This window comes from Cuculus canorus, chromosome 14 (genome assembly GCF_017976375.1).
Source record: "Cuculus canorus isolate bCucCan1 chromosome 14, bCucCan1.pri, whole genome shotgun sequence".
Lineage (NCBI taxonomy): Eukaryota > Metazoa > Chordata > Aves > Cuculiformes > Cuculidae > Cuculus > Cuculus canorus.
The window spans coordinates 9,145,879-9,164,006 of NC_071414.1; the positions used below are offsets into that span (position 1 = coordinate 9,145,879).

Here is an 18,128-nt window from a genome sequence, read left to right on the forward strand (position 1 = left end):
TTGGACCTGGGGACATAACGCATCTCCTCACCCAAAATGCTGAGACCACAGGCTTGGTTGACCAAAGGGGTTGGCATGGTGCAGAGCACTTCACCCCACCGGCACAACTGCATCGCTGGCACAAGCACAGCAGGATGCAGGGGTGACCCTGCACCACCCAGCAGTGCTGATGCTATGCAGGATTGCCGGTAGTCACCGGAGCCCCAGACTGCAGCTCTTTCCTCACTCACCTGTTGGTCCTGGACAGGACTTGACACTCCACGATTTCACCAAACACTTCAAAGCGTTTCTTCAGTTCGCTGGAGCTCATGCTGCTGGAGAGGTTTCGAACATACACCACCCGGCCTTCTCCCTGGCAAAGAAAGTTAAAGATTTTAAGCTCTAGGAGCCCCGTGCCTCTGCACAATCAACTGGTACTGGAAATGCAGGGCTGCTGAGAAGCCCCAGGGAGCCAGCACCGGGAATCAGGCTGCAGCAGGGCAATGCTGCCACGGACACAGCCTGACATCTCCACAGTTTGGCTGTCTGCGTTCCAGCTAGCTCAAGGGTGTCACCCCAGGACACCACTGCTGCAGGGGACAGCCATTCCTGCATTCCGTCAGCTTTTCCTGCTTCTCATAATGAAGATGCCAAGAAATATTCCCAAGAATTCCTCGGGGCAAAATTTAATTGAGTTGCAGAAAAAAAAAATGCCAGAGGCACGTGGGTGTATACACAAGAGTACAGAGGACTAAATTATTTCACCCTGCTCCCACCCCGCACCCAGCTCCCACCTGGCATACGCTGGGCTAACGGGCCCCAACCACTGTGTTTCTGGAGCAGATGAACTGAGGGCTGGGGATTGCTTTGTCCCAGTGCTGGATCCCTGCTCACTTACGATGGCCTTTTCCCGTCTCTTCTCCAGCTGGCCTCGGTGCCCGCTCCCGCCCTGACACTGCTCGCCATTCTCACACCTGGGAAGCGAGGGAGAGGAGGTCAGCCGGGGAGTCGAGGATCCGGTGGGGAAAGCTTCAAATGTCAAAGAGAAGCTGAGACACACAGTGTCTGCAGAAGTGCGTAAGTGGGCACTCTGCATCACAGGCAGCTGAGGAGAGATGAGGGTCTGGAAACACTGGAAAGGACACTGGAAAGTCTTTTTGAATAGATGCTGGAGGGGGTTCCCAGCTGATGCTCACGCCTTCCCAGGCATGGCTCAGGCCCTGCCCATGCCCTGTCACTCCAGCACTGTTTTGCCCCAGTGGTGCTTTCTCTGGCCGTGGCTGATGTTTGCAGCAGCTGGTGATGTAGTACCAATTATTTCAATCGTTTTTCTTTCCTTAATTAGCAACTTTATTACTTGGGCCAGCAGAGCAGAGAGAGACAGGGCTGCACTGGGGCAAAAATGCAGGGGGCGAGAATGGTCCCAAGTGCCCTCCCTGCGCCCCGCCCTATACCTGAAGGTGCGTCTGCTTGTGGGCGATCGGGACCGGCAGCACGAAGACCCCGAGCTGGATCTGCTCCGGGAAGAGTAATGCAAACTGGTCCTGGAAAGGGGGTTTCTTTGCAGACACAGCTTGGTGTCACCGTGCTCCTCCTCCTCCTCTTCCTCCTCCTCCACAAGGGAGCCGCTCTCACTGCAGCTGTCTTCAAAGACAGTGTCATACTCAGGGGTCTTGCAGAAGACCATGTCCTCGTCATCGAGAGCACTGTCCAGAAAGCCAAAGTGCTTTGTTAAGCTGGCTCTGATCTCCTGGTCTCTCAGCTGTTTGACACCGTCCTTCCACAGCATGTCGCTGCCTGCCTCCTTGCCGCTGAGGTCCAGCCCCTGGTAGTGGGCAGCTGGGACCCTCCTCTTGTGCTCCATCTCCACCTGGCCCAGGGGCTCCCACGACTTGAGCACCTTCCTCTGCAGGGCAGCCTCGGGCTTCAGCACCTGGCAGTAGTCGTGGTCCCCGAAGGAGCGGGAGAAGGGCCGCTTGAGCATGCCCTGCTGTTCGAGGAGCGCAGGGCGCCCAGCTGCTCGGCTCAGGTGGGCGAAGAGCTCTGTCCTCTCAGGATGCTTCCTGGGGGCCTTCCGGGAGGCTGCCGCATCCCCTGCATCCCCTGCGCCCCCAGGGCTGGGGGCTGTCCTGTCCTCCTTCCCTGGCTCCTGGGGGATGTCTGGCTTGTACAGGTCCTCCTCGGCGGGCTTGTATGGTGGAGTGGTGGGCGGTGTGAGACCTGAACGCCCCCCCCAAACAAAGGGCAGGAGTCAGCTCTGCCCCCACCACCCTGCCCCAGCCCACCCCAGTGCCTGGGCTGCACTAAGCATTGCAGGGGAGGGAGGCTGCTTGGCCCATCCACAGCCTCATCCATCCAGCAGACCTTGGGAAAGAAGGGATACCTGATCCCAGAAAGGACCAAAGGATTCTCCATTCCCTCCTGGCTCATGCAGGGGTCCCCTGAACTGCCCCCCACCCCAAATGCATCGCCCTGACACTGGCATCTCTGCAGGATGAAGCTTCCAAGCTGATCGGATGCAGAGGCAGCACACAAAGTCACCTGAATTTGTGGTGCAAACAGGGGTTCCTGGGCTGGGAGATGAACATGGCTGCTCAGCTGCGCTCAGCTGGAACTAGTAACTCCAGGCTGAATTAGGGCAAGTTTGTGCCCCCCCAGGGAGGATTTCTGCAAAATTAAAATGTTAAAAGCCTGTCCTACCTGCTGTCCCACACAGCTCCACGGTCAGCATCGGCTCAAAGTTCCTCTTCCCAAAGGTTGAGTCACTGGAGAAGAGTAGAAAATAAGGACAGAGAAGGTGTTGAGGTGAACCACAGCCCCCTGAAAACAAACAGAAGCTAAGAAAACTGCCTACAAGTGAGCCCTCCCACCATGGCTGGTGCCTGACAGCTTAACTCCGCACAGGGGTTCAAGGGCAATGGGGTGAGCAGCGTGCCCTCCCTGTCCCAACCAGAGCTCTAGGGCACATTGACCCTGGCACACAGAAAAACCCCGCCCTCGGTCCAGGGTTCTCCAAGATCCTTGCACCCGAGCGACAGCCGCAGCTCCCCACAGCCCTGCGCCCAGCTGCATGGCTTGGTCTGCTCTGCAAATGCAGCTTTGCTTGCTGACTGCAGACGCATGCCCAGCCAGACAAACCGAGGTGGCTTTCCAGCCCCAGAATGGTTCACTTAGCCCCATGTGCGCACTTACGTTTGTGCCAAGGACAGCGTGAGACACCTGGGTGTTTCTGAAAGGTAGGAAGAGAAGCAGGGTTACCAGCAGAGCTGTGCTCCCTCCATGCCCGTGACGCTTGCAGCCAGAACTGGGGTCCCCCCACATGCCCTGGCCTGCTGGGGAGCTGGGGACTATGGGCTGGGGACCGTGGGCTTTCTGCAGTGTCTACAGGAAGGCTAACACTGCTAGGGCTGAGCCATTCGTGTTCACAAACTGCTTGCGGATAGCTGCGATTTTGGGGGACCGGTGCAGCTGAATCCCAGTGCCCAGACACAGAGTGAGCCCGTGGTGAAGAGCGACCCAGAGGGATAGGGCAGCCTGGTCCCTGCTGGGTTAGTGCTACACCAACTCCTTCATCTCATCATAGATGGGGAAACTGAGGCAGAAAGCCCCCACAAATTGAAACTGCATCCCATGATGAGAACATGCTCCCCAACTCCCCATACATAGGACCCAACAGCCAACCCACTCATGGGTCAGGGCTTGGCTGTGCTTGGGGCTGCTCATAGCTTCACTGCCAGCTGCGTGCCAGGTGCCAGCAGCGCTGGCCCACAGCGTGGGCACACCAGGGAGAGGCAAGCAGTGTGACAGCCCCTGGCCTTCTCACCTGCTTGCTCCAGGAGGGCACAGTGCCGGTTCTCAGCCCCATCGCCCACCTCGCTGTCCCCCAGAGAGCCCACGGAGAGAGGCTGGGGCTCCACTGGTGGTGCTGTGCCCCCGCCGTCTCCCTCCTCTGTGCCCCCGACCTCCACTTCAGCTGCAGGCTCTTCGGCAGAGAAGCCTTCCAGCGCTGGACACGGTGCGGGCTCTCTGCAGGCCAGGGCATCTCGGGGGCCATGGCCATCCCCTGTCTCCCGGGTGATGGAGGGCTCAGGGGGTGGCTCGTCAAGGAAGGAGAGCCAGTGGCCAAGCTCAGGGTTGAGTCTCTTGGACCGTCGGACGGCATAAATGGTGCTTTCCTGCTTGCGAGTGACCTTCCCCGTGGCCGCACCCAGGGCACCCGCACGCTTCCCAGCATCGTCCTCAAGGTCACCTGGCTCCCGTGGTGCCTCTGCCTCGGCCCGAGGGCTCTGCCGCAGCTCACCTTTCTCTGGTGCCATTTTGGTTCTGGATGTGCAGGTCCCGCCAGCATCCTCCCCATCGTGGGCTGGTAGCACAGGGGAGCAGGAGCCAGGTGGCCGGGCCAGGGCGGCATACACAGGCTTGCCCAGGCGGTATGGCTTGCTCACATCGCACAGCAGGTCCCGTGCCAGCAGCTCCTTCAGGATGGAGAAGGAAGCTCCTGGCTTCTTGCAGCCCCCAGCCCCCTGCCAAGTGCAGCCTGGCCGGCTCTGGCTGCTGCCAGGGGGGCCTGGTTGCATGGGACAGTCCGGTTTGGCTCTCTTGAGGGGGCTGCTGCAGAGCTGGGGCTTGGCATCAGCAGCGTCGCGGGCGGGCAGCTTCCGTGGTGGCAGGCAGTAGGTATGCATGTAGCGGATGAGCTCCACCACTGAGTGCATCTCCCCCCCACAGGAGAATTGTCTGCTGGAGCCATCCTCTGCCGAGGAGATTGGGGTCACCGAGTCGCCAGAGCTCAGTGAGTCCTCGCTGGAGTCGCTGTCGTCCTCATGATGGGTGCAGTTGCCTGGGGGCAGATGGTGGTGGCCGCTGGGGCACTCCTCAGGTGCCTGAGGGGCTTTGGTCTGGGGGCAAGGGAGGGAAGAGGTGAGGTGCCGGTGCAGCTCAGTGCAGCTGCGGCCCTGCGCCTGCGGGACACTTGCCCTCCTGTCCCGGGGACCCTCCACCTTAGGAGAAGAGAGAGCAGAAAGTCAGCATCGAGCCCCACAGCCAAGACCTGACAGAAATACCAGACATCGGGGGAAAAGCCCCTCCATTTGACAGAGCCAACCCATATCCTGGTTCCGGCGCACCAGCATCCCAACCTGCCTGGGGGTCAGCACCATACCCTACGGAGCTTCCCCCAGGCACGCAGGGCTGGCAACCCAACCACCCTGAGCGCTGCCCCTCCAGCAGCTGGCATGCAATGATGCTCCTTGTCCTAGGAGGGATTTGCTGCTTTTCCTAGGCAATCTAATTCGCTGGGCCTAATGCACCACACAATTAACATTAGCCAAGTAGAAAAACCTTTGATGGCAACTTCTGCTGGGTTTCAGGAGATTAGCTTAAGTGATGGGATTGGCTCTGCAGCACGGCATGTAGCTCTCCCCGGCCAACAGCTCCAGATTGGTCTGTAAGCCAGTGGGAGGACCGGGGCAACGGGATGGCCAGGGAGCACCCAGAGTGTTCACAAACCAGCGCTCAGGGAAGAGGGAGAGGCCTGACCCCACTGGGTCCAAAAAAGACCGAGATGTTTCTCAGCCCAGCACAAAGCCTGAAGGTTCCGCTGAACCCAGACTGCAGCCCCGGCACAGACAAGGACGGGAACGCCATGTGCTGTTCTGCCAGCGGTGATGGTGCTCGCCTGTCCCCAGCCCCTGGCCCAGTTCAGAGGCTGCCCATGCTCCCCAACACTGTCTTTCAGTGATGTCCTTCAGGACGGCTCTGAAGAGGTGGGTGCTGGACAGGCTTGAGCTGTGCCTGCTGAGGAAGTACCTTTGTGCAGGGCCGTGTGGGTCGGGACTTAGGGGTCCCCAGGCGCCGGGCACTCCCATCCCGCTGAGCCTCACAGCTCGGAGGCACGTGTGACGGAGAGAGGAGCAACTTCTTCAGCTGCAAAGAGAAGTGGCAAGAAAAGGAGTCGGCATCGCAGCGAGGGTAAGCGAAATTGGCAGTGGGGCCAGAGCCCCTTTGCTTGTGCCTGTGTTAGGCACACCCATTGCTGAGTATCAGACACAAAAATGGGAGAGGAAAATAAAACAGTAAGGAATTGTTTCCCACCTCCCTGTGGCTGCAGGGGCAGGCACCCAGCCACCCACAGCCCTGAGGGAGTTAAAGCTGTCTACATAGCATTCACCCACATCCCCAGGGGCCCCCCGGCACGTCAGGACAGTGGGGGCATGAGGGAATTTACTTCTCAGGGGCAGCCCCGCTCTTGTCAGACACACAGGAGCTGTCATGGCATCCAAACTCCTTACTCTATCAATTCTGCCCTTAGGTGACAGAGACTTTACATTGGCATGAGTGACGGCTTTGGACAGCTCATGTGGGTCCTGGTTGCAAAGCTTATTTAGCCAAAACATCCTGAGAGGGCCTTGACTCATTAATGAGCTTTCAAAGCGTTTTGCAGATGCAAGCCCCTGTGAGACCTGTTGAGGATCTTCCCCAACAAACTCCGTCAAGCCAATGGGCGGTGGGAGGGGGGTTTTCCCTCGGTTACCCACAGTGCCACCACTTCTGATAGCAAGGTCAGCATAACATTTTTCTTCTATTCAAAACCATTTTTGGTTAGGGGGAAAAAAAAACAACCCCCACACCCAGCAACAGCATTTCATATTCCACCCATGTCGCACGAACAACTGAAGGCGACAACAGCTCAACAGCAAGACGACTGCGTAGGCACCGGGGGACTGCACAGAGGAGACAGATCTGGGGCTCCTGCAGTGGCCGGCGGGCACAGAGCCCCGGGGCAGGCGCCAGGGGTGATAGAAATAGGGGGCGCCCAGGTCAGGGTTTGCCAGGGAACGTCAACCGGGGCACCCACAGCTTTAGGCATGAAGCTTCTGTTGGTGGAAGCAACCAGCACCTTTCCCCCCACCCCTGCAACGTATACATCCTATATATACACATACATGGCGTGTGTGATATATACCCCCAGCGCAGGGTGCGGGTGGTGGAAATGCACGCTCTCACCACTGGATGTCACCCCTCCCCGCCACAGCCCCAGCTTTGGGGGACACCCCTGGGCCAGGCTGGGAGTTCCTGGGGGGAACCGTGAGCCCCAGGAGGGAGAGGGCTGAGTGCCCCTGTCCCAGGGGACCTGCCGGGGATGGCGGTGGTTGGCAGCAAAGGCTGCTAGTTAGTCCTGAACAGGAGGGAGAGCTGGAGACCCGATATTGCAGGGAACCAAGAGGGATGCTCCGGTCACCAAATCTGTAGGGACTGGAGGTCACACAGCCCCTGAAGGGGGGTGTGGTGGAAGGTATGGGGGGATCAAACCCTCCCGCTTAAAACTGAGGGCATGGGCTGTCTGACACTCTGGCTGAGCCCCCTCTGTCCCTCCTGTGAGAGCAGCGGGGAGCTCAGCCCTGAAGCAGTGCCAGCCAGGAGCAGCCACCGTTGCCCATGGGCAGGGGGCTGGGATGTGCTAGGGAGAACCCCCGGGCAGCCCCGCATCTGCACGTCTGATTAAAAGCAGATGTGGGTCTTGCCAAAACAGCCAAAACTTGCCAAACCCCTTTGACACCCGCCCCCACCCACTTCATATATATATATTTGTATACACACAGCTTGTTCCCATGAGGATGGTGATGGAGGTGACAGCAATGATGCAGAACATGTATACGTATACAATACAAGTAATATGCTTTGGTATTGACGGTTAAAGAGAGTTTTAAGCCTAGAATGAAAAAATTCAGACCTTTGCTTCCTATCATACCCATGCAGCCGGCTTATCAGGGGCTCATCCAATTCCACCTTAAACAGTAGGAAGTGGGTTCTTACTAGAGACAGCTCATCAAACTCGGGGACCGGGGGCGGCCCCCCCGTGACCGGGGCGGTGGGTTTGGGGGAGGGGGCAGGCGAGGTGTAGGCATGGTTGAGTGTGTCCCCCTCTTCCATAGTTCGGAAGGCAGCCAGGCCCATGTCATCTCCCTGTATATCATCCAATGTCTCGGTGAGGGCTGCCAGTAGAGCTTCATTCTCGCTGTCTATTATCTGAAAAGAGCAGGCAGAAAAAGAGAGGGGCAGTTAGGCTGGGCAGAGGGACTGGGGGATGCTGGGCAGAGTGGGGAACAGGGGCTGTAGGGAATCTGGAATTGCTTTTCCCCAGCACACCATTAGAATGGGATCAGGAGGAAAGAGACCCAAATGGAAAAGGATCATCAGTCTGTCCTCCCATAGCCCCAGTGGGAAAACACTGAATCAGAGCATCTTTTCTCCCCACAGTCACCTCTACCCCACCAAACAGCAAAGTTTGCTGAGGCAAACAGCAGCAGATAATGGGTATGTGATTAAAAGGCTCCTTGCCCAAACCTTCACAACCCCAGGCTGCAAACCCTCCAGGTGCTGCTGAGCAGGGCAAGGAGCAGTATCCAGCCAGGACAGAAGCCTGGGGAGGGGGCAGGCACAGCCCCCTGCCCTCCACAAGGCTGGGGAGCCCTGACAGGGCACAGACGGTTATTGGCAGCTCTCTTGATGGGGAAGGCAAAGTAAATGTCAAGGCACCAAAGCTGCCCAGTGGACAAGAAGGCACTGCCCCCAGGGAGGGCCCAGGGGAATCTCAACCTGGGCTGCGCAGCTGGGCAGATGCCCCAGCCTGCCACAAGCAGCATGGGATATTGTTTTTACTAAAAGCCCCCAAAGGCAGACACCTCCAGCTGGACAAAGGCTCTCAGGCCTCGCACTGAAAGCCAGTTGAGCCCAGCGCTCTGTGAGGGACCCTATGGACAGGATGCAGAACTGAGACAGGCCTTGTATTACAGCTCCACGATCTGGTTTTTTTTTAAGCAAATGGTACAATCTGGGGATGCTGACAGGAGCTTTTTGAGTGTCTGAGGCTGTGCTGGGGCTGTGCTGGGCCAGGAGGGGCCACAGGCTGCTCCTGCCTCTGACCTGCATGCCACCCTACCTGTCTGCTCGGGCCCCTCTTTCCATCTGGGCTTCACCTCGACTGATGCACTCCCAGCCCTCCCAATACCATCCCAAACCCACAAGTCCCGTTTCAGTGTGGAAATATGCTGCAAAAGCCCAGAAGGGGATGCAGAAGCTGAGGAATGGCTGGAGTGAGCCAGGAGTTCCTTCTTTTTGGTCCTCCTCCATCATGTTCCTAATGTAAACCATGTCCAACAAGAAGCAGACTACCATCAGCTACAAAATTAGCAAAGGGGTAAATTCAGGCTTGCAAGGAGGACTGTTGACTGCACACAGCCTCTAACGTTACTTCATTTTGTTTGAAAATTAAATATCTTTTGTTCTGTGCCCTAACCTTGCTCACAGTTACTAGTGCAGGCTCCAGGGAAAGGCAGCAGGATGCTCCATTTTTGGCTCTGTTTCTTTCCCTCCTGTTATTGGCATGAGACCGCTATGCATACAAGTTCAGTGGGATACATTTCATCATACTCCACTGCTCCTAATGAGTCCGTCTTTTGCATTTCTTTTCTGTTTATCTTTTCCCCAGGAAGTTCAGCGGAAAATATGCATCTCGTGATGAAGGTCCCTCAGCTGGACTGGACCATTTTCAAGCACAGCATCAGCACAGCAGAAATGCTAGAGGGTTGTTATTATGGCCAGGTTAGAAAATATTGGGGCTTTTTACTTTTTTCTTCCCTTGTTTAACTAAAAGTCCTCCTCCCTCCCAAAAAGTAATCCACAGTTGGTGACTAGTGGACACCAGTGGTTTGCAACCTCCTTGTCTGAGCTGGTTAGGGCCTGGGGGCTGCTGAGGACGGCAAAAGATTCCAGCCCCCATGTAGGGGGCACAACCAGGGCAAAGCACAAGCCTTGAGAAAAGCAAGCAGGCTGCCCAGCCTGTTCTCAGCCCATCCTAGGCAGCCTTTGTAGCTCTCTGCCTCCAACCTGCCTGTGCTGTGCTCACAGCCCTGCCCTGGTGCCAGAGCTCTGTGAGAGGCTCAGGTGTGCCATGAGGAGGGGCAAAAACGTGCTGAGGGACAAGGACCAGCTCAGCATCCTCTGTCCTGGCACTGCTTTGTACCACACAGTCCTGGATGCTGACAGAGGGATAGGGCCATCCCAGAGCAAAGGCAAGGAGAGACCAGCTGCCCTCTGCCAGAGGGACCCAGCCCCAAACACAGGGATGATGGCAGAGCTGGAGAGCTGGAGCAAGGGTCTTCTTTCTGTTCCTGGGAAACAAATGTACCTGTCCTACACCACAGCCCTGAGACCCCCATGGTGCCACCTCAGCACACCCCACCGCCCTGGGAAATGAACAGAATGTGCAGTGCACCAGCTGTAATTCCCTTTTAACAGTACCTCACAGGAGGGCTGGCTCAGCAGCCCTCCTCTGCTCCTCCACCTCCTCATTAGACTTACTCTGCTTGCTCTATTTAGAGCCAGCGTGCAAATTAATGGAACACTAATCAGCTGGGGAGGACCTATTAATAGTTGTGTGTATCCCTCCCTTCTTCTCATCCTCCCCTGCACTCCCCCTGCCTCCATCCTTGGATCCCCTGTGCCAGGAAGACAGGAGCACCTGGAAGAGCTCGGAGTCATCGGTGCTGTACTGGCTGGAGTCGGTCTCTGAGTGCTCCCCGCACCACTGCAGCTCGCTGAAGTAGCCGGCTGAGTCAAAGTCGCTGGTATCCAGCTGGGACAAATCAATCTCAGGGAAGTCGGAGTAGAGGTGCTCCTCACCAGACACCTCGTACTGGGGAGAGAAAAGAAAGGGGGTGAGCCCACTGCCACGCTGGAGGGGCAGGCAGCAACAGGCAGCAGCAACCACCTGTGGAGACGGCCCGTCTCCCTGCATGCCATCGTGTCTGCTTAAGCCCAACACTCAGACCCTCTTCTGAACAATCTCTGGCAAGTGGTTTAGGGAGGAGCAGTTACACAGCGGTGGAGAGCCCTGAGGGCAATACTGCACATCTTGCAAATCGGTTTGCACAGCCTGGCACTGGCACTGCTGGTTACTGAAAGCCATCCCGCAAGTGCCACCAAACCTATGCTGTGGCAAGGATTGAAACAGCAGTCTCTGCATGGGAAGAGCCTTGTCTTCTCTGGCAAGCAGAAAATCAAGGCACAGCAAAGCTGTGATCCACAGCAAAGCAGCTGCTGGTGCTCTTAGGGGAAAGTGAAGCCCTTCCTGTCTATGGTGCCCTAAGGTGACATCCAGGGTTATCCAGCTGCCCCGGGGATCAGCAGTAACTGAGTGGGGCAAGAGACTTGGGTGCACACAAAGACAGCAACATATGGGGCCAGGCTCTGGTGGGTGGCCTTATGCCCAGTCCCATGGCACTGAACTGCAAGACAGAACCTGGTCCCCACACTGCACACCATGTCTGCCCTCCACATAGGAGAAAAAAGGCATGGAAAGGAATCCATGTCCAGGTGTACGCAAGGCTATGTGAGCTTGAAGAACCAAGCTAAATGTCTCTGTTTAACAGACAGCAGCTGGGACCTGTCCTGCTTCAGCCTGGCTCCCAGCCACTGCCCAGCCACAAAGCCCCACGGCTGCACCCAGCAGCAGCTGGAGCAAGGGCTGGCACCGGCACAGCCCTACCTGTGCTGCCGCTCGCTGCCTGCACCAAGCCCTCCATCCCTGCTTGGTTTTGACATCCAGGTTCAAACACAGAGGTGAAAGGTCTGGCGAGACTCCTCCCGGTATTGGCTGCCAGGGGGGAGTTTTCTGGTGATGAGGGAAGCAAGTTTATTTACAGAGCAAATGGATTTTGGAGCAGGCAAACATCTGAGCACGTGAGAGAGGCTGCAGGGGCAGAGAACACAGGGGCCTCCCCTCCTGAAGTGTGCTGGAAGGGTCTCCTCCAACACTCCACAGGAAGGAAAAGGGGTGACAAACAGCTGCAGAAATGGAATAGATAGTATTTCTCACTTTCTCTTCTCTTTTTTTTTTAATTGGGATAATCTGGGATTACTGTTTTGTGCTCCCATAGCCTGAGGAGCATGTGTGCCAGTGCTCCCCACTGGGTTTAGGACACCTTGTGCCACAGCAAAGGACATTCCTGTGCATGCGTGCCTACACATAGAATCATGGAATGGTTTGGGTTGCAAGGGACCATGAAGGTCACCTAGTCCAGCCTCAGGACTAGATGACATCCAGGGACATCTTCAACCAGATCAGGTTGCTTAGAGCCCTATCCAACATGACATACACACACAGTTTGCATTTCTCACTCGCTTGCTGTCCCATTCCCTCCCAGGGGTGGCAAGGAAAGGGTGAGCGGTTTGGAGGACACAGCAAGGTCAGGAGAGAGTGACTTCACTGCCCAATAGTGACCCAGTGTCATGTCCTGGGAATGGATTGCTGGCCCAGCCAGCCCCATGGCTGCAGCAGGACTGGGGACTGTGGAGAGCTGCTGACGCTGCCTCAACCCCACCAGGGCAGGCTTAGCCCCATGGGGAGCTGGGGAGCTATGCCCACACTGCAGGGATGCTCTCCCCAGGGTCCTTCCTCTGCCCTGCCCCAGGAGGGAGGTATGTCTGGTAGGCATCCACAAGCATGATGCCACCAAATGTATCAGACACAGAAAAAGTCTGAATACTTCTGGGATCTGGATACTCCTCATAGGCTCTCCAAGGCTGGGCTCTTCCAACCTGTCCTGCAAAAAAAACCCCTTGCTCTCTGAGTAGTCACAATGCATTTAACGGGTCAATAGTCTCTGTCCTCACCACTGCCAGCCCTGGAGGACTCCTCTGGATAGAGGCATCTTGGACTGCTCTGGGATGACACACCCTTTGCGCTTTCAGATGTGTCCCTTACCTGCTGTGGATCGTCCCTGCTTTCCTGCCACCACTGTTGCGCCTGCTCCAGAAAAATTCTTGTAACAACTTTGGCTCCCCCTTCTCCCCAAATCTTCCCATGGGAACACAGGCAAAGGCTTTTATTTTTAGAAAAGCCTTACATACATATATATATGTGTGTCTGTGTGTATGCGTGCGCGTTCAATTAAAAATAGCAAAGCAGTCAAATTCTCCTGCTCCTTTTGATATGCCACAAGGGAAAAGATCCTGGTGCTGAGATCACAAGGAGCAGCTGACACCAGTGCTCGGGACGTCTTTTGATCAACTCCACAGATGTGACATGTCCCCATTGGCAACAGGACTGGGTAAAAATAAACTCCTGCAATCTAATGCTGCTGAGCTGCCCTCTCTGGGCACCCTGGAGGCAGGAGTGCCCTGGCACTGCCACGATGTGTGCAGCCATCCCAAGGCAGTGGTTGGTAGCGAATACTCCCAGGTTCACAGCTACCACAGGTCAGAAGTGCCCAAAAACTCAGATCTGCCTAGAGTGGTCACCCTTCTCCTTGGAAAAAAAAGCAGGGAGAGACTTTGGTCAGGGAAGCCACTCACGCAGGTCAGGGCATCCCAGCACGAACTTGCGGCTTCAACCAGCCTCTTCTGGTAGAAAGAGTCATTTAACTGGTCCAGCCATGGAGGGCTTGAGTCTCTAGAGGGAATCCATCACTCTGAGCACTATTAGCCCAGCAAAGAGAGCTGCAAGCAAAGCCCCTCATGGCTGGCCACAGGAGGTAAGGGTGGCAGTGGTGATGGGGAGGCTGCCTGCGGGCACCAGACCTCATCTGCTCTGACTTTCCCTTTTCCCACCCTTTGCATTTCCTGCTGCCTTGGGAGAGGAGTGAACTTTTGTTCTAATTTTACTTGGGAGTTTGTAGGAAGATCAGCCATGGGTTCTTGGTGTGCAGCCAGCAAACACCCATGGAGACATGCTCAAAAACTCAGAGGCATCCTCCAGCCCAGACACCTGGCCTGTGCACACTGCAGCGTGGCCACAACCAGAAAGTTGCCGGCAGCTCATTGCGACTTGTTCAGTGAATCTCTACTATGGGGAAGAGAGACGTCCAGGCAGCTATGCGGTTCCCCCTGTGAAACACTCCTACATCATCTCAGACACCCAAGCCTGGGTATCTCCTCCAGCAGCAGCAGCACCACTCAGGCAGCTGCACCTGAAAGTCAAAGCTAAAAGATGAAGGGCATTTGGGGGAACTGTACCCATTCTGAGATGTCCTCCTTGGCTTTCTTTAAACCATGAACCAACTCTGACCTCAGTCCTAGCAGAAATGCAGTTGCAATTACAGGACAAAGAGGCAGCTGATACTTGCTGCATGTTGCAAGGAGCTTCGCCTCTGCTGCGGCTTTGCTTGCCGGGAGGACAGAGAATTAACATTTTTATTCATTTACCGCTGAGCTCGGACAGCCCTTCCCTGCTGCGAGGGGTTTATAACTTACACGGTGGGAGCAGGGGTTGCCCAGGGAGGCCAGCAGGGACCCTCACGCCAAGGGCTTGTGCTTGTTTTGTGCCATTGCTGAGGTTGGAGATGCGGCAGCGGCCACGCTGTGCATGCCAGGGGACAGCCAGGAGAGCAGCAGGGCTGTGTGCCTGCCACAGTTGCACGGCCACGGCTGCACAGCCCCGCCACCCATCGCCACCACGGCAGAGCTGGCAACAGCAAGAAAGCATGAGGGACTGTCTCCAAATTGGCAGTCAAGGACGTCTAGAGGTCACCTCGCCAACCCTCCTTCCCGGGGAGCCTTGGCTGCACCTAAATTTTTCCAGACAAGTGCCAGCAGAGGCTGTCCCTAAGCACTGCAGGTGAGGAGGGGCCAGCTCCCCCTCAAGCCTGTGCGATGCCTTCTGGAAACCCCACATGAGCAAATCAGTCTGAGCACTTCTGGTGGCTTCTTGGTCAGCATCTCGTTGTCTGGGGCTGTGAACGGAAGAGCTCCCAGGTGCTCTGGGGACTGCACGCACCAGGTCATCTGCTGCTCCAACTCCCCATCCTTTTGCAAAGCCCCAGAGCAGTGGCAAGGTAGAGCAGGATGAGGAGCTGGCGTGGGGGTTAGCTCCACCTCCCTGTCTGATCATGATAGGGGCTGATGCAGGCAACTGGCAGCAGCTCTGGCACATGCCCTGAGCTGGACCTGCAGCAGAATGAGGGCAGCCACTGGCTGGAGCCACATCCAAGGATGCCCCATTGAGCACAGCTCAGTGCTGGCTCCCAACATTGTGGGAACAGCAAGTGGGACACTTCCCCTTTCAGATCCTTCTCCTGCTTTGGAGCAGCATTAACTCTGGTGCATATGAGGTCTCAGCTCTGCAGAGACAAGAGGTTCCTCCCCGGGCCCAGCTCTAATTCAAATATTGGATTAACGAGATAGGAAATGTTTTCCTCTTTTTCAGTGTCAACTTGGGCTCCTCAGACTAAACCTCCAGGTCAGCAGGGCTCCAGCTGGGGCTGGGCTGGTGGGTCCCAGGGGCAACTGTACCCAGCAAGCCCACCCAGAGCAGACCTTGGCTCCACACGCATGCAGTCAGCTTGCCTGGGGAGCAGGCAGCACGCAGCCAGCCTGAAAACAGGCTCCTGCCACCTGGAGTTCAATAGCCTTCAGACAAATGCTGATGCTTTGGGTTTTGCTTTCCCTGTGGCAAGCCTCGGAAAGAGCAAACGGATAATGCCACCTCCAGATACTGTTTTGGAGGAACTGCAGCCCTGCTGCCAGTTAATAGCAACCTAAATCAGGGCAAGCAAGACAGCTCAGCTGGCCACTGCCTGCAGCACCTGCCTGGTTCAGAGGGGCTGAGAGTGAGGCTGTGACTGTGACAGAGACCTGCAGGTCCTCTCCTGTGGCACACGCCTGACAACAGCACAGGTAGAAATCTCCCTTATCTGCCAAAACCCTGTTTCCAACCCCTTGAAGTTGGGGCCAAGTGTTTTGCAGTGAGGCTCCGAGCACAGCGGGTGATGGCACACGCATTGTGCTCATGCTTAGTGAGGCTGCAAAAGTTTCAGCTTCTGAAGTCTGCCGGCGTGAAAGCGCTGCTGGACAGGCACAGAGCCTTCATGGGAACTTAATCCCGTTTAAGCCTAGGGGGCCAGATTTACATTGCCACTCACATACATGACCCTAGGATGCTTTGCAATTGCCTTGTCACTCACATGCCACTTTGCTGTATGGAAAAAAAAGGAAGGAAAACAGTGGCTCCTCAGAGGGGCCAAAGGAACCAGCCAGAAACAGGCAGCTCATCTCTTCACTGAGGAACCAAAGTGGTGACTCAGCCCCGCACGGAGCCTCCACCCTCCCCACAGCCGAGTGCCTACCCAAAGCATTAAGGGATAAATATACATCCACACACGCTGGAGACAGAGCCCCAAATTAGCTAGTAGCGTTTAGGCTGGGACCCAAAACACCAGAAGGTGAGAAATGCCGAGAACACGAAGTGGCAGCTCCTGCCAGCTCTCCTTCAGCAACACGGGCAGCGCCGGCTCCCGGTGCCCATGTTTGCCCCCGGCCGGGGAGTTCTCCCCTCCTTGCCCTCACCCCAAGCTTGTCTCTAAAAAGGAAAGAAAATCCTTGGGCAGAGGTTTTGGAGAGAGCCGACAGGGCTTATCAGGGAAATCCGTAATTACAGACTGCTTGAAACAGGGATTACGGTCATGCAGGGAGACGGGCACCACCAGGATGAACTCTCCCCTGGGCAGGCAGCAGCGGGCTGGCTGGTGCAGCGGTGTGGGCACGGCTGCCCCTGTGCTGGCCACTGCGAGCAGGCAGGAGCCCCTTGGGCAGGCAGGGACAGGTGCCTGCAGACCCCCACCACCTTCCTGGCCCACCCCAACACCAAAGCAAGAGGGTGACGGGGGGACACAGCCACCGCGACCAAACCCTGCCGTTCCCCACAACCTGCCCCCAAGGGACGCAGTCCACATGCAGTCGGGCCACCAGCACTCTGGTGGGGGTGCAGCTGGGTGCTGCCAGCCCCGTATCATCCCTAAGGACATATTGGCTCTCTCTCAGTCCACCCAACTCAGAGGGACCCGCATGGGGCTGGCAGCCCCCCTCCAGTACTGAGGAGGAGGGCAGAGATGGGGATAGAGGAGAGAGCTATAAATAAGTGTAAATACAGCAAGGAGGCACCTGGCCAGAGCTGTGAAGGTCACCAGAGCGTATGCCAGCAGATAAGCAACCCCCCTCCCCACTGGCATTTGACAAAATGTCACTGTGAATGAGGGAGAGGCAGTGTCAGGTTGTGCCTTGGCCCCACTGCCCCTCACCACCCCCCGATATTTATAGCCCAAGAGCCTCAAAGCAGAGGGTGAGTGGTCCCTCTTTGGGAGACAGCAAAGGCAGAGGGGGCTCTGCCTGCACACTGATGTGACACAGTGGAGGGAGGTACAAGGAGCGCAGAAGCAGGGCTGGGCAGCGGCAGGCTGCTGCTCCCTCACCCAGCTCCCCAGTTTTCAGGAAAAATGAGCACAGAAATCTCCCAGGCTCCTGGGTCTGCACAGAGGTGTGCAAGACCTCGCGGTCCTGCCACAAGCACGGCATTCGCCCTCTGCACTCTGTTGTTTAATTACTCTTGATTTCTGCTGGCCTGTTTTAACAATTCAGCCCAGCCGGCAAGAGCAAAACCAGCCCTGGCATTTAACGCCTGGACAAAATAAATAGCAGGTTGATCCTTTCTTCCACTCGAGCTGCTTAAAAACAACTGCTGCTTGTCCGCACTGCCGCGGCACGTGGGAGCTGCGGTGGCAGCGCTGGGGCCCACACTGGACACCCTGCACCAACACACATGGAGCAGCCAGCCTTGCCACACGGCCCACGAAGTGCAGAGCGGGCAAGGGCAGGAGGTGCAGGCAGAGCCAGGTACACAGTGCCAGGTGCCCAGCCCAGAGGCACCAGCAGGACGACGGGTGCTCAGCGCCAGGCTCCGAACCACAGCCCGAGCTTGAACGCGGTCTCACTCGCTGACTTTTGTCTTACATTAGAAGGGTGTAATTAAGATCAACCATGAGATGCCAGTAATAGGAAATATTAAACATTAACTGCAAACAATAAACATGAACTTGCCAGGATATCTTTGATATGGAGGAAAGATGGAAGAAATTGCACTAAACTATCCTTGAGTCACAAGACAGAAAAAAGGAACCTGAGATACTAGTAATAATGCCCTGAATAAACAACACTCTGCTGGAACACATTAAACAAAGGTGTGTTGGGTTTAGGAAGAAGGGCAGCAGCAAAGTATATCACAGGTTACAGAGCTGCATGTTCATACTACACTCGGCAGCCATTTACTTGGGCTCTGAATTAGAGAAAGCACTTTATTTCTGTTTGAGCTCTGGGAC

At 56.3% G+C, this 18,128-nt stretch overlaps 1 protein-coding gene across 1 annotated transcript in view; it reads right to left on the reverse strand.

Moving 5' to 3' along the window:
• The window catches only part of PPARGC1B (PPARG coactivator 1 beta), a 54,660-nt gene that overhangs the window by 10,691 nt on the left and 25,841 nt on the right, over positions 1–18,128 (reverse strand). Inside the window, exons 2-10 of the mRNA XM_054079578.1 lie at positions 10,502–10,675; positions 7,795–8,007; positions 5,788–5,904; positions 3,803–4,979; positions 3,172–3,208; positions 2,680–2,744; positions 1,434–2,199; positions 878–953; positions 231–352 (exon numbers count right to left, since the gene is read on the reverse strand). Of these exons, the coding sequence (XP_053935553.1) occupies positions 231–352; positions 878–953; positions 1,434–2,199; positions 2,680–2,744; positions 3,172–3,208; positions 3,803–4,979; positions 5,788–5,904; positions 7,795–8,007; positions 10,502–10,675 (2,747 nt within the window). The remainder of the gene's footprint in view (positions 1–230; positions 353–877; positions 954–1,433; positions 2,200–2,679; positions 2,745–3,171; positions 3,209–3,802; positions 4,980–5,787; positions 5,905–7,794; positions 8,008–10,501; positions 10,676–18,128) is intronic.